Here is a 15,554-nt window from a genome sequence, read left to right on the forward strand (position 1 = left end):
TTAATTTCTCAAAATCTTTTGGTTTTCTAATACCATGACGGAAATGGACCCCATTCCTAAGTCAAAGTGTAATTAAAGTTCATTTAGTATTGTTTCAATCTTTGATGTCAGACAGAAGTGCTCTTCTCAGCACCCGCAATGTGCCCAGTAATAACTCCTTCTGCAATTCGTATGGAGTTACATGTATCGGTAACATATCTAAATATGATTGTAGATTCTTTTTTATAAGACCCATTGCTCCTTCTACTATTGGAAGAGTCTGGATATCTTTCTTCAACATTACTCTCATTTCTGCTTGCAAATCCTGACATTTTACGACTTTGTCTCTCTCTGTATGCAAGACACTGTAAGTCAATGGGTGTAATAATTTCAATGATCAATGCTACTTTTGTCTTCTTTTCATGGACCACTATATTGGATTTTCTTGCATCTATCTTTTGAGCTGTTGGTAACGGATGATACCATGTGACGTAGACCATCATTTTCTATGATGCCTTGTGGCTCGTGTTTGCAGTGTTTTTCAGCTACTTCAGTATTACAATGTTTGCACAATCACCAGTCTTGACACATTATTATGTCTTTCAGTATACAGTCCTTCTGCCATTAGTATGTTACAACCAGCAACAAGTTGTGTAACTGTTTCTAGTTCTGTTTTACAAAACCTACATTTGTCTGTTTCCTCCCACATGTTCAATGGACTTTGTAAACCATGTACGCAAGTCCACTATCTTGGGTCGCCAGTATTAACCTTTCATCTTTTGGTTCAAATTCACCTCTCCTTAACCATTCATGTGTTCAGTCCTGATCAACATGAGGCTGTTCCAAGAGTTTTCTATACTTGCAATTACATTTATGCATTTTCCACATTTCTTGCCTTATCACCTGATCCTTCACCTTATATTTTTGCTTTTGTTTTTGGCACATTCAGTTGCTGCCTGATTTTTAATTACTTGCAGTTTGATTTCCATTCCTGCTCGACGCCGATATGCTTCTGCTAGACTAAGCAGAGGTCATCTTAGATTTAGTCTCCTCATGGTTCAAAACCTTTACTATGTTTGAGTCTTTTGAGGTCAGCAGATATGTACCCAGTCCCATGATTGCAGATCTATACATGCAGTCAATTTCAAGGAGGCCCATACTGCCTTCAAAACAGGAATATGTAATCCTGGTATGCACTGATTTTTATAAATCATCTGATGAGCATGAAGCATCCTTGTTTTCCTGTCTAATCTATTCAATACCTTTTGGGACCAGCCAATCACTCCAAAACTGTAAGTTTGGACAGGAAGAGCACATTGGTTTATAGCTCAAACTTTATTCCTAGATGTCAATGCTCTTTTCAGAATTACAAGTCTTCTAAAATATTCCTTATCGAGTTTTATTAGCATTTGTTCATGTTTTACTGTTGATCCTTCATCAATTCCCAAATATTTATAAACTCCCTCTTGGCTCAAGTTCTTTTATATCACATTCATGTCCCAAACTGATGTTTTCTTGGTGCTGCAGCTTTCCTGCTTTAAAGGTTGTTTTTGCACATTTATCAAGACCAAAGGACATTCTTATATCATCTGAAAAAGTTTTGACTACTTGTAGTTGTGCTTTCAGTTCCTTATCTGATGAGCTATACAGTTTTAAATCATCGACAATAAGAAGATGAGAAGTCTTTACACTTTGTTTTTTCTGGGAGCCAAATTACAGCCATGACCTAATCTATTAAGCAGACAGCTTTAATGGGTTAAGGGCAAAGTAAAAGAGCAGTGTTGCCAGAGTCACCCTGGAATATCCCCCTTTGGATTTTTTATCCCTGGAATAATAATTTGTCTTTTATCACAGCTTATCTGCAAAGTGATTTGCCACTGTTTTATGGTCACTGTGATGTAGTTTTATCAGTGTGGGATGTATCTTACACATTTTTAAGCACTCTTTTATCCATGAATGTGGGATACTGTCAAATGCTTTTTTGTAGTCTATCCATGCCACACTTAGATTATTCCCCTTTTTACAGTTCTCCACTATGACTAGCAACAAATGATCCTTTGCTCCATAAGACTTTTATTAACATTTTGTTCTATTGCCATAATTGAGTTTTCCTCTAAATGACTATAAAGTTTGTCAGTACCAGTTACAGTGTTCAGCTGACACGTTGTTGGAAGGCAAGTTACTGGTCTATAGTTTTTAGGGTAGCTTGCAAGCTCACTCTTAAGGAGCATTGTTTTTCCTGTTGCTAGCCAGGCTGGTGAGGGTTTAGGGTGCGCATATAAATATTTCTTACTCATGGCTAAATCTTCATTCAAAGATGTTAATACTTTTAGCCAGACGTTAGTTACTGCATCTAGGTCTGGGGTTTCCAATTAGAGGCTTTCTTAACTTTATTTTAATCTCTCTGGCTGTTACTTCATCCCATTTCATATCATGTACATTTGAAGTTCTTATTCTTTCTTTTACTTTTTCTATCCATTTAGCATCTTTTGCTATGTTCCACAGGATCTTCATACACATTACTCCAAAATGTATCTAGTTCTTCCTTTTTTGGTGGTCTTTCAATTCTTTTTACCTTGTTTCCCAATTCTCTATAAAACTTTTTGGGTCATCAATAAATTACTTATTTTGTACTTTTCCTTTATTTTTATCTGTGCATCTCCCAAGTTTTTCTGCCTGTACTGATATGTTTAGTTTATTATTTGCGACAGTGCATGCATAGCCGGCCTTAGGCATAGGCCAACTAGGCGGCTGCCTAGGGCGCCGGTCTAGCAGGGGCACTTTTCCAGTATTTATTTTGTGTAGGTAGACCAGGATGGGCGCACCAGGTAGTGTGGTGGGGGGTACCATGGAGCCCTTTTACCTAGGGCACCAGTTGACCTAGGGCAGCTCCTGAGTGCATGATAAATCCTGATCCTTTAAAATACTGCTCATTTTATCACATCTATCTTTCTGAGTATTTCTGTTGATCTGTTCCCTCTTCTACACTCTAACAATGATACTTCTTGTCTTAATTGCTTTATAGTTTTCTCTATTCGATACTTCCATGATGGCATTCGATTTCTCCCTGTACTTTCCCTTACTACCATGATGGTATTCAATTTCTCCCTGTACTTTCCCTTACTACCTTGAGTTCTTGTGGTAAGACTATTGGTTAATTTGGCTGCACAGTAATGTATCCTATTTACTTCTGTGACATCGCATGAATCTGTATGGACAGTCTGGGTTTTTTTGACCTTCTGCAGTCTATTTCTTTCACTGATCTTAATATGTCTATCCATATCTATTAAATCAAGCAACTCTTCTCTTAGATCATTTTCTTCTAAACTGAGAGCACATTCTTTGTTCACCATTACCTGCGGGCATTCTATAGGAAGTTCCAGAGCTTCTTCCTATGCCATGTTCTCTTCAGTTTCACCCTGTATCATCCATTGCTCTTTCATATGGGAACTCACTGGCCTATTACTCCATGACATTGACTGTGTAAGAGTTGACACAGTTTCCTGTTCTTTCCCTTGCTGTACAGCTCCAACTGGACCTTTGTACTGGTTACACGAGAAAAATACTAGAGTCATGTTTAGGGGGTTGTAAAGAGGGAAACTGGATGGCAGGTAGACCAGAAAGCTTGCAATCCAGGGTCTTCCATTCTCCCTTCCAGGACCCCCCCCCCCCAAGACAGTCACTACAGATCCTTGGAGCAGGTTCAAAAGGGGCAAAAAGTACAGGCTCTGTGGGATCCTGTAGACAGACAGAAGTACATAAATATCAGGGAGATGCTGGCAGCTATCAATGCTTTGAAGGACTTCAATTATCTCTGGTTCCCAGGATCTCTACAAGTATACACAGACCATATCAGAGTCAAGTTGTACATAAACAGGGGTACCAGATCTCACTCTCTTTGCAGACTTGCTGCAATAGTCTAGAAGGTGGCAACAAAGTCCAATTTGACTCTTCAGGCTTCATACATTCTTTCAGGATAACAGACGAGCTCAGCAGAACCAGGACACACTGCCATGAATGGAAACTTCATCCTGGGGTCTTCCAAGAATTAATCCAACTGTAGGGAACATCAAGTTGATCAGTTTGCCTCCCATCAGAACAGACAACGAAGGATATTCATCCCTGGTTTGGCACCTGTGTGTGTTAGGCACGGCAGCCTGCAAAAGGTTAATCTCCAAGGCCCGTGCTTGTAAAGGTTTCATCTCCCAAACCTCTGCTTACACTTATCAACGAAACCAGTACTTGTCAGAGATTTGGGATGTATGGCTAGGCTTAAAAAAGGTCCTTGTGGCCATTAGCCTAGTAAACACCTATGAACCTAAGTCCCAGGACTCCTTGCAAACAGGGCTGGAAGAGAGATGCTTTTTCATTCCCAAATGAAGGGAATGCTCCTGTATGCTTTTCCATCCTTTCCACAGATACCCACAGTTCTTCTAAAGATCCAGATGGGACTCCCCAAAACTGTTGTAGGGAATCCCATTTGGCCAATGCAACAGTGGTTCTTCATTCTTTTCAACATGGCCAAGGGCAATTTACCACAAGCTTCCTCACAGCCAATTTACTCACACATGACAAGGTTTTTTGATGCATCCCACTCTAGAAATTCTTCAAAACGAACCGCATAAATGATGGAATTTTGATACCTTCTAGGCACTTTTAGTCTGAGGATATGCAACAGGTGCTAAAGAAGGCATGAAAACCTGTTACTAGAAAATCATATATGTGAAAGTGGAAAAGATTTTCTAGCTGGTGCCAGTCAGAGGAACCAGTATCATCTTCAGGTACTACTGACTTTGGTTCTTGATTATTTGTGTGAGGTGATGTCCAGTGGCCTTTTGCTTGTCTGCCATTATTTCCCACCTTTCTAGCAATGCTCAAGTTAAACATTTGTTGAAGTGGGTGTTGCATACTCATCCGCCTAGAAAACAGGTGGCTCCTCTTTGGGATCTGAGCTTACTCTGTCTCAGTATGAACCAGCTCATGAGCCTGAACTAAATTTCTTAACTTGGAAGACTGTTCTAGTCACTACACTTAACATCTACAAGAAAAGTATAGTACAGTTGTGTACACTTACCATAAATGTATATGTTCAAGTGTATTCACTGTTGCAGTCATTACATTTGGGTAATCTGCTGGCAGGTTGCCCTCTGTCGGCCTGAATTCCAAAGTCTTGGGTCCTGTGTTGGTTACTGTCTCCTCTTCCATGACATCAGGTCATCAGGGGTATAAAACAGGCAGCCGACGGCATTTTCTTTAGTTTTTCTTGCCCCAGATGTCAGGTGCCCCCCAAATGGGTAGCAAAAAAAAAAAAAATATATATATATATATAAACTATATATACATGCAGCAACATAAACTTTACCTTCATCTACAAGCAAATACACCACAAAGGCTGCAGAAAATAGTGAAGGAAAGAGAAAACTCCAGAAAAAAGGGGGATGACCGGCGGGTAACCTGGACTGCAACAGTGAATACACTCGGACATCTACATTTATGGTAAGTGTACACAACTGTACTATGTTCTTCGTGTTTCACTGTTGCAGTCCTTACCATTTGGGTAGAATCCCAAAGCTATGGATGGGAGGCTGGAGCTAAACTGCATTAGGGGCGGCTATAAGGCCCTGCAGAACTGCAGTGGCAAAGCCTGCCCTGGACTTAAGAGTAGAGAGGCAAATGATAATGCTTTGTAAAAGTGTGAACAGAACTCCAAGTAGCAGCCTCTAGAATGTCTTTGGTTGGTACCCCTCTGAGAAAAGCTGCTGCTGTAGCTGCAGCCCTGGTGGAATGAGACCTAATGCCCTTGGGCACCGGTTTACCATGGTGCAAGTAGCAGAAACGAATGCAGTGGCTTATCCACTTTGAAATAGCCTTTCCCTCTGATCCTGCAGAAAATGCCACTAGTAGCTGCTCAGTTTTTCTTAGAGCTTTAGTCCTGCTCAAGTAAAATCTTAGTTGTCTGTGTACGTCCAAAGAATGCAGAATCTGCTTCCCCTTGTTCTGCGGGTTTGGATAAAAAGTTGGCAGATAGTTTGGTTAAGAGCCACACTGGAAACCACCTTAGGCATAAAGGAAGGATTGGTCCTGTGAGGGACACCCTGCCTGGGTAAAAAATGATAAAAGGCTCCACAGTCATGAGGGCCTGTAGCTCTGAAACCCTTCTTGCTGAAGTAATTGCCAGGAGCAAAGCTGTTTTCCAGCAGCAGCTGGTTCAAATGGAGGCAGGGTGAGCTTTTCCAACACATAATTGAGGTCCCATGCAGGAATTGGTAATCTTCTGGGAGGCCTTAAATTGTTGGCCCCTCTAAGATACTGCTTTAGCAAAGGATGTGAAAAGATTGGTGGCTCTGTGTTGTAATGAGTCGAGATGGCAGAGGCATGGAGTTTTATTGATGAAAAAGTTAGGCCTTTGCCAAGCATCTCAGTCAAGTATTGTAAAATCTGAGGAATATTTGGCTCTGCTGTGTCAGTTCCTTGTGCTTGGTTCCAAGCACAGAATCTTTTCCATTTATCAGCATAAGATTTTCTAGTACTAGGCCTTCTGGCTTCCAAAATTACATCCATCACAGATTTACTGAGAGGTGTTGTTTGAATAACTACATGATCAGCTATGCTGCCAGGTTCAGTGTTTGGAGCTGTTTGTGCAGGATCTGACTGTTTTGCTGAGACAGTAAGTGAGGTATTTGAGGCAAGTACCAAACTGGGGAAATTAGTATCATCTTTGGTTTTTCTTGTCTGACCTTTAGTAGAACCTTAGGAAGAAGAGGCAGAGGAGGAAAGGCGTCAACTAATAGGTTTTTCCAACTGAAGGATAGGGCATCCACTTTCCATGCTTGTCTGTGATAAGTCCTTGTGCAGAATTTGTCCAGTTGATAATTCCGAGGAGAGGCAATAGGTCTATGTCCGGGCTCCCCCATTTCTTTGTTATCATGCTGAAGACTTGTGGATCTAGTTTCCACTTGTGAGGGTCCATAACGTTTCTGCTCAAGTCATCTGCCAGAGTATTTTGCTTTCCTGGCAGGAACTGAGCTTGAAGTTGTACTTGGTAAGTCAAGGCTGTGTCCCACAGTGCCACAGCTAGTCTGCAAAGGGGGTATGAGTGCGTGCCCCCCTGCTTGTTTATGTACCACATAACCGTGATGTTGCCCGTCTATCAGTAGTTGTCCTGGATAAAGTAAGTCCTTGAAGGCTGTCAAGCCATTCTGAACAGCTAACATCTCTTTTTGGTTGATATGCAGATGCATTTGTTTTGGGGTCCATATGGCCTGAATGCATCTTCCCGCCAGGTGGGCCTCCCATGCATAGTCTGATGCGTCTGTTGTTAAGGTTTGGCTGGCAGGGGGTAGAGTGAAAGGCCGTCCCATGTTTTGGTGACATGCCTTTGCCCACCAAAGAAACTCCTGTTGCAGGCAGGGAATGAGAGGAATCATTGTTTCCAGACTGTGACAATGTTGACTCCATAAACTTTTTAGGTACCACTGTAGTTTCCTCATATGCAGTCTTGCATATGGAATCAGTAGAATGCAGAATGCCATGAACCCCAATGCCTGCAGAATTTGTCTTGCAGATAACTGGGTTTTTGTTGCCATCTGTTTGAAGTAAGTAGTCAGTTGCCTTTGTTTGTCTGGCATGAGGTAAGCCATCTGGGCAGTTGTATTCAAGCTTGCACCCAGGAATGTTATCTTTTGAGAGGGTACCAGTTGTGATTTATTTTCGTTTATTGTGTACACTAGGCATGTTAGAAGCCTTTTCACAAACACCAGATGCTGAAGAAGAATGTCCTCGTTCTCTGCTTGAATGAGACAGTCGTCCAAGTAAAGACAGATTTGTACACTTCTTTGTCTGCAAAATGCAATTACTGGTGCCAGGCACTTTGTAAAGACCCTGGGCGGAGTAGATAAGCCAAAGGGCAGTGCAGAGAATTGGTAATGCATAAAGCCAGCCTTGAAACTGAGGTATCTTCTGCACGATTCCCTTATTGGGATATGCAGGTATGTCTCTTTTAAGTCTAATGTCACCAGCCAAGCATTCTTGCTAAGCATGGGCAGAAGCTGCTGCAAAGTCAACATTTTGAATTTTGGAATGTCCAGGAATGTGTTCAGAATTGATAAATCCAGTATTGGGCGCCAGGCCTGGTCTTTTCTGGGTACCAAGAACAGTCTTGAATAAAAACCTTGTCCTTTTTCCTGTTCTGGAACTGGCTGAATAGCTCCCATATCCATGAGGGACGTAACTTGTTTCTGTGCCTCTGCCCATTGATTTTTTGGCAGATCTGGCCAATCGTTTGCAATTGGCAGAGTGTGGAAGTGGAATCTGTATCCCTGAGATACTATGTTTAACACCCACTTGTCCTGGGTTATTAACTGTCAATTTTGAGCATAAAGTGCTAATTTCCCCCCAAGGGTGCTGCCAAATGATAAGTGCTTGGTGATGGCAGAGGGAAGTCATTGAGACTGTTTACTGTAGGGTTGCGCTTTATTTCCTCCAGATTTGGAGGCAGAAGCACCCCATTGCTTTGACCTGTAAGAATCCTGTGACTGGTATCTAGAACCTTTAGGGCGCCTGGATTTACCCCATGGAGCCCTGTCGGACACAGGAAAGGACACATTTTTTGTAGGCCAGTGTCTACTGAGTCTTGGTGGCTGCACTTGTAAGACGTCTTTTACAGTTTGCATAGACTTAGCTTTATCGTCCATTTTCTTTAAAACCTCTTCTGCCTTAATACCAAACAGAGTATCATGCTGCAAAGGTGCATCCAGCAATTTAGCTTTAACATGATCAGGCAAATTTTGCTCTTTTAAGCAGGCATGCCTCCTAATCACAGATCCAGTAAATGCGGCCCTGCAGGAGGCCTCTAAGGAATCAAAACCACATTGCAAAGTATGCTTTCCAACTTGTTCTGCTGCATGCAATAATTCCTGCAATTCGTTATTTTCTGCATATTCAGAAATCAACATCATTTTCTGTTTCAGTAATCCCATAACATGTTGTTGATACTTGAGCATATGAAACTGGCAGTTTAAGGCCCTAACTGCCAAGGTTGCAGATGTATAAACCTTCTTTCCCCATCTATCCAGTGCCCTGGAATCTCTGTCAGAGGGGGTAGGATTTTTTGCTGTTGAGGCCATAACACCTTTTGGACCCTGTGAAATAGTTTCAGGGTCAGCAGCAGGGTTTCTAAATAAAAATTTGTGAGAGTCAGGAACCCTGTAATATCTGTCTGGCTTGCTAAGAGTCTGAGGTAAGGAGTCCGGTGTCAAGCTTGACTCCGAAAACACATCATCCACAATGTCTAAAACAGGAGGTATGGCTAAAGGCCTATGCTGAGGGAGAAGAAGGAAATCCCCAAGCCTCTTTTTTGATTCTGAGAAATCTTGACTCTCCCAGTGAAAATGCTACCTCAAAGTATGCAAGGTTTCTCCAAAGGAATAATCTTCAAGAGGAGATGCAGATGGGATAGATTCCTCTGCATCAGAATCCTCGTAGGGTGGTATAGAAAATTCCTGATCAGAAGAGGAATCAGAAGAAATAGAAGCCTGATCTAAAGATTCATAATCAGTGTCTTGCCTAGGCCTTTTATCAGGAGAGGGTTGGGAACCCCTGATCAAGGTAATTAGGTCTTCAGCCATTTTGATCATCTGCTTTTTGGGCATAGAGGCCTGTGCACGTGGCTCATGTGTCAGTGTTTTAGCTTTAGAAGTTGCTTTTGTCTTTGAAGCTTGCGTCGGTTTTATATAAAAATGCTGTGGCCTGAATACACCCTCAGAAGCCGATGCCTGCTCAGCGGCTCCGGAACCATCCGAGGGAGAGACATCCGTGGGTACAATACTTTTGAGAATCTCGCGGCGTGCTGCACTCCACATGGGTCTCGGTAGAGGCCTGTGACTTGAAAGTAGCGGGTATCAGGGGCTGCGAAAGCACCTCACTGAGTAATGGCGAACTGGTGACTGGCTTAGGAGAAGCTTCGTCGTCGGTTTTGGACCTAGACTGTTTGTCTCTGTCCCTTTCTTTGCATTTTTTGTGAACTCCGGTAGTCGGACTGCTATCCGACGACATTTCAGGATAGTTAAATCTGTTTCCAAAATATTTTGAAGCAAAAATATACAGACGCTTAATAGTGCGTTGGTTAAATCTAGCACAAAACCGACAGCTAGGCATGTTATGATCAGGGCCTAGGCAAAGAATACAGTATAAATGGAAATCCTTATGAGGTATTTGCTTCCCACAAGTAATGCAATTATTAACTTTGACATTGGTATGGAGCAAGAAAAAGTTTCCCCAACGGGGTACTTAGCTTTAGTGACGACTTCGGTTCTGAAACTCGAATTCGAAATTTTCAGGAGTTGGCCGACCGGCACTTGCTAACTGCTTATGCTTCGGGCACTGCGCGGCAAGAAAGACTAAAGAAAATGGCGTCGGCTGCCTGTTTTATACCCCTGACAACCTGACGTCATGAAGAGGAGACAGCAACTGATGCAGGTCCCAAGACTTTGGAATTCAGGCCGACTGAGGGCAACCTGCCAGCAGATTACCCAAATGTAATGACTGCAACAGTGAAACATGAAGAACATCTGAGTTATAAGCTCTTATGGGGAGCCAATCCCACCTGGTTTTCCACAGGGACAGGTGTTTTATTTTTTTTTAAAACAAATCCTACCTTATGCCTAATGGGATATCAAGAGTTTACTTTAAAGACAGACCGTTATTCTTCTTGTTTTCTTTTCTGAACTAAAGAACAAAGGAGAAAGGATCCTTCACAGGAGTTTAGATAAGCAGCTCAGATATACTACGTAGACAAAACTCAAACTTTCACAAAAGCTGATCTGTTTGTTTCCTATGATGGTAAGGAGGATAACCAGTTTCAAAATAGGCTATTATTTTCCAGGTGGATCTCTCTCGAGATTGATTTTGTTATACTTACCATAAGCTACTTCCGGGCTGAGTTAACAGCCCATTCCACAAGGGCTTTGGCTTCTTCAGTGGCTTTCTGGAAGGGGGTAACTCAAGAAGTATTCTACAGACAACATGGTCTTGTGTACACACATTTACAAGACACTACAAACTGGATTCCTTCTCAGCATCAGAAAAGGCTTTACAAGGACCATTCTCCAGACGCTCCTGGAGTCTCAATTTATTATCCTCCTCCCTTTTTGTCTTTTTCTTCCCTAACGTTATGGTACCCACACATACAGCTTACGTTACCACAACAGTGATCTATTTAAACACTGTATAGATGTATAAGTGAAACTTAGATGTCCAAACAGTCTGTGCTCCCTCCAGCTCCCTTTTCTTGCCTGTATTTTTGATGTAGCCAGAGTGAGAATTTGTCAACCCTTTTTTGTACATGATTACTGTTTAGTTTGTTTTCTAGCATTGTCCTTCAGGTCTCTTGCCTCTCTCCAGAGCAAAAAAGTGAAGTTTTTCACACTCCAACTGTCTTTTATGGAGCTCTGCTTCAGCTCCTGACAACTGGAAGGCACGGAAGGCACTCAACTTCTGGAAGCTAGCCAGATGCAATGAGTGTGGGACCCATATAAGCTTACGGTACTGCAACACTCATCTATTTAAACATCTACTGTTATGGTATGTCTCAGTTAAACAGAACCATACTATACATATGATCAATATTTTGGCTGCTTTAGAGAAGAAATGGTTCCAGAGGATACTCATAGCAATGTGGACAGAGGGACATATTCCACATGACTGGCAAAATAAGTATTTTGGTGCCAATGTGCAACATCAAAGGAGATATTCATAACTACGGGCAGTAAATGTGCATCAGACTCCTGTCACATTGCATGAAAGTGCTGGAGAGGGTAACAAATATGCAGAGTAGCAGATTTGCAGTTTGGATTCACATCAAAATGCAGTACAACCAACCCAATGTCTGTAGTCAGACATATAGTGGAGAATAAGCTACAGATGAGGATAAAGTCCAAATGGGCATTCCTATACTGAGAGGACATGTTTGACAAGGTCCTAAGAAAGCAGATTTGAGCAGTCTTATAGTTCAAAGTCCTAGAAACAATGACAGAATTATTGTAGCCTATGTACATGGACCCAAAGACAACTGCAAACAATGTCTGAACTCACAGAGGGGTTCCCATTGACAGAAAAAGAACATCCAGGGTTCAGATCTTAGCCTACTGCTGTTCTCAGAGATGATAGACTGCATCAGGCAAACAGGGTTAAGGGGACACAGTGACAAGTGACAGGGCTGCTGTATGCAGATAATGTGCCACTACAAGCAGACTCTGAGCACAAAATGCAGCAAATGATAGGGGACTAAATGCAAAACTGAAGGCATATGGGATGAAAATGAGTAAGTGAAGATGGTAGTTACGGCAACAAATGGGAGGAATCAGAAGAAGCCACAAACTAACACGAAAGGGAACTGGTTAACAGGTTCAAAGATCTGGGAGGTGTGGTTGAGGAGAAGGGAAGACTGAATGAGAAATTCAAACCTAGAATCAGTGACGCTACAGCCAAATGGTACAATGTGTGTGACAGAAGTATGCCAAAGAAGCTGAAAAGTAAGGTATACAACACCGGTGGCACGACTAGCTTTCCTGTACAACACATAAGCCTCAACCGTGAAGGCAGAGCAGCGAGGAAGCTTTGGGTGATGGAAATGAAATATGCCTGAGATGGGTAGCAAGACGTAGACTGTTGGAAAGAAGAAATGAGGAAATTACGGTGGAAGTCAAAGTAGGAGGATTTGCAGCAAACTTCAAGGGTAACATTACAAGGCAGGAAAGCAAAAGATGATCTGACAGAGTAGATTGGGCAAAGACAGGAAGAAGGCAAGAGAAGATGATTGGACCGGGTGAGAGAAGACCTGCAACAGTCAAGCATGACTGTTGAAGAAGGAAGAAGACTTGATTCTGAATTGAGAAAAGTGTGGACAGTTGACATGACAACCCAAACCCATGTAAAATGAGAAACAAGGGATTAATGATGATGTGGGTGATGACAATGACCAAGACTGGAACAGTGGTTAATGATGTGGACTTGGCCTACAGTGTGACTTGACTGTAGCATGCAAGGTGCAGAGATGGGTAGCAGCTAAAGGGCAATGAGATATCTGGAGGGAATATTCTGTGATGGGAGTGTTAATGAATACCTTCCATGCTATGCAAAGTGTTCACAAGGTAAACAAAGTAAGAAAATCTACTAGGTGTTATAACTGCCCTAGACTGAACTATGCACTGAAAAATTTAAACTACTGTGCTGAAGCACCAAGCAGCTAGACTCTAGAGATGCACATTATCCTTTTACTCCAGGAAATCACTAATGTCTCACCTGGAATGTTGTTTACCATTTCTGCATGTCATAATAAGGAGCATCAAATTGGCTGACAGTATGCAGTGTTTCCAAAATGGTGAAGGGAATGGAGGTGACGTGGAGCAAAAGTAACGGCTCATATTGCTGGGAATATGTACTTTGGATAGAAAGGGTAGGTAACATATAAATGCACTGTACATCATGGGAGTGCTGAAGAGAAAGGTCAGAGGAAAGTTGCTACAAAGGCGACAACAAGAATATGGAAGACTTAAGATCAGTATCAATTAATACTACTTCAATGAGAAAAGGTGATGGTGATGTCTAACTCTAAAAAGAAGGGAAGACCGACCAGTACTGAAGGTAAGAAAGGGGGAGACAGCTGCACAGAGCTAAAAGCAACATGCAAGTGGACCCTGTAGACCACTGGTGGTCTTACATTTATATTTATGTATTTAAAGACAAATGCAAACCTAAAGACAAGCATAAATTCACTAAGGCTAAATGCACAAAGGAAATATACAAAGCATTCACCAACTACGTAAGTCACACGGTGTCATTCAAGACTGGATAAAAACAGGCTATACCAAGTTTTTTTTTACCATTAAAACATTAATACTAAAAACAAACATTTTTAACCAGAACTATATTTTGTGTGCATGTGCATATAATATTCATCACAGTCAGTGAATTTGTATTTATGGATCTAATGAAAAAATAAACACCAAATAACATCACAATGAAGTTCCAGTAGCTGCACTCGGACAGAGTGAATCCTCCTCCTTGCTCCAAGATAGATTAATTATGTCCCAGAGGTTCAGTCTTTCATGACAATCTTGAAACTTCTGAAGCCAAATTAAAGCAGAAGCTCTTTTCTTTTCTCTCTTAACTGCATCAAAATTCTCAGTACAGTAAGACAGGACCTGTAAACTTGCAGGACCAACTCTAAGTTGATTAAAATGTAAAGTAGATGTTTACTGTGGTCTTTGTAAAGTCTGAATTACTGCTTCATTTTCTGGTTAAGCAAGACTTCATCAACATTGTTGTGGTCAGATTCAGTTACAGTCTGGAGCTCATGTAGACCAGAGCTGAGGCGGAAAATGACTGGTGTTCGTCCCAGAACTGGGTTAGTCCATTGTAAACCTGAGATCCACTTTGCCAAAGTAGCTTGATCTCCATCACCAGCCATACACAAGGCAAAGACAGGACCTTCCTCCACTAGGTAGAAAAAAAAAATTAGTTAAGAAGGACCAAAATAAAAACACTGACTGTTTGCTTCTAATGCATATTATTAAAAATTAGCACTGTTAATTACCAGTGTCTAATCTGAACAATAATTTTAAGTACTATTCAGAGTGCAAAGACCTAATATGCAGGGTGGGTGTACATTTCAAATATCCGCTCAGGGTTAGTCCTCCAACACTCCCCCAAAAATACTCTATTCATAAATATGTCATGCATTGGCGGTCTATTAATTGCTGTGTTCTGTATGCAGCAATGACACTGAAACAGACTGGTGCTAACCACAAAGACAAGATGTGCATGAAAAATCGCATACTGTAAAACTATTTTCTTTTTAACTCCTCTTTGACAGCTCAGACTTAAACTGCAGTGTGCTGTGCTATGGTGGAGGTGGAACTGCCTTGCACTCCTACTGTCTGGGAAAGAACAAAATGTATGAGAAGAGTGCTTCCTTCTGGAAGTGCAGTACTCCACCACCATGTCCATGGAAAGCTGATCCATCCATCAATCATCTACCTCTTTTCCCATTGTTTACATGGGGTCGGGGTGTCACTTCCCTGTAAGAAAACTTAATGGCTCCTAATAGCAGCCTCTAAAGCCATGTTTCCGAAAAGAAAAAGTCCTTACCAAAGAGGGCATTTGGGAATCAAACAGTGTGTGCGTGTGTGTGTGTGGCCTGAGGACAACAGCAGCTGTAGTATTACAAAGTGATCAGAGGAAGGCACTGTAACCTATGATCAAGGACTGAGAGCAGCCTGGACAGCTTCTAGAAAGGCCTGCCACAAGTAGCTGCAGCACTGTTAACTGGAAAATGAGAAAACAGATTTTACAAGTACATACACAGACTGGCCTGCATAGCTGCCCATTTTCCAATCTGGTAAATAAGAAGGAAGACCTAGTCAAATAACATACTCCCTACTATAGTTGCACTTAGTTTGGAGACCATTCCCCCTTCTTTACGAGACCAGTCATTTTTACAGCTAAAAGGATCCCTCTACCCGGCAATGTCTAATCTAACAGGCAGTTTATCTGCCTTCAGCTTGTAACCTGCATTA

The 15,554-nt window shown here is 41.7% G+C and overlaps 1 protein-coding gene across 2 annotated transcripts in view; it reads right to left on the minus strand.

Annotated features, from left to right (window-relative positions):
• Positions 1 to 13,884: 13,884 nt before the first annotated feature.
• ECSIT (ECSIT signaling integrator) overlaps positions 13,885 to 15,554 on the minus strand; it is a 354,144-nt gene continuing 352,474 nt past the window's right edge. For both annotated transcript variants that reach the window (XM_044084634.1, XM_044084633.1), the window contains exon 8: positions 13,885 to 14,475. In XM_044084634.1, the coding sequence (XP_043940569.1) occupies positions 14,258 to 14,475 (218 nt within the window). In that variant the 3' untranslated portion in view covers positions 13,885 to 14,257. The remainder of the gene's footprint in view (positions 14,476 to 15,554) is intronic.

The sequence above is a fragment of the Protopterus annectens genome, chromosome 9.part0 (assembly GCF_019279795.1).
Source record: "Protopterus annectens isolate FY-2018-M chromosome 9.part0, PAN1.0, whole genome shotgun sequence".
NCBI lineage: Eukaryota > Metazoa > Chordata > Ceratodontiformes > Protopteridae > Protopterus > Protopterus annectens.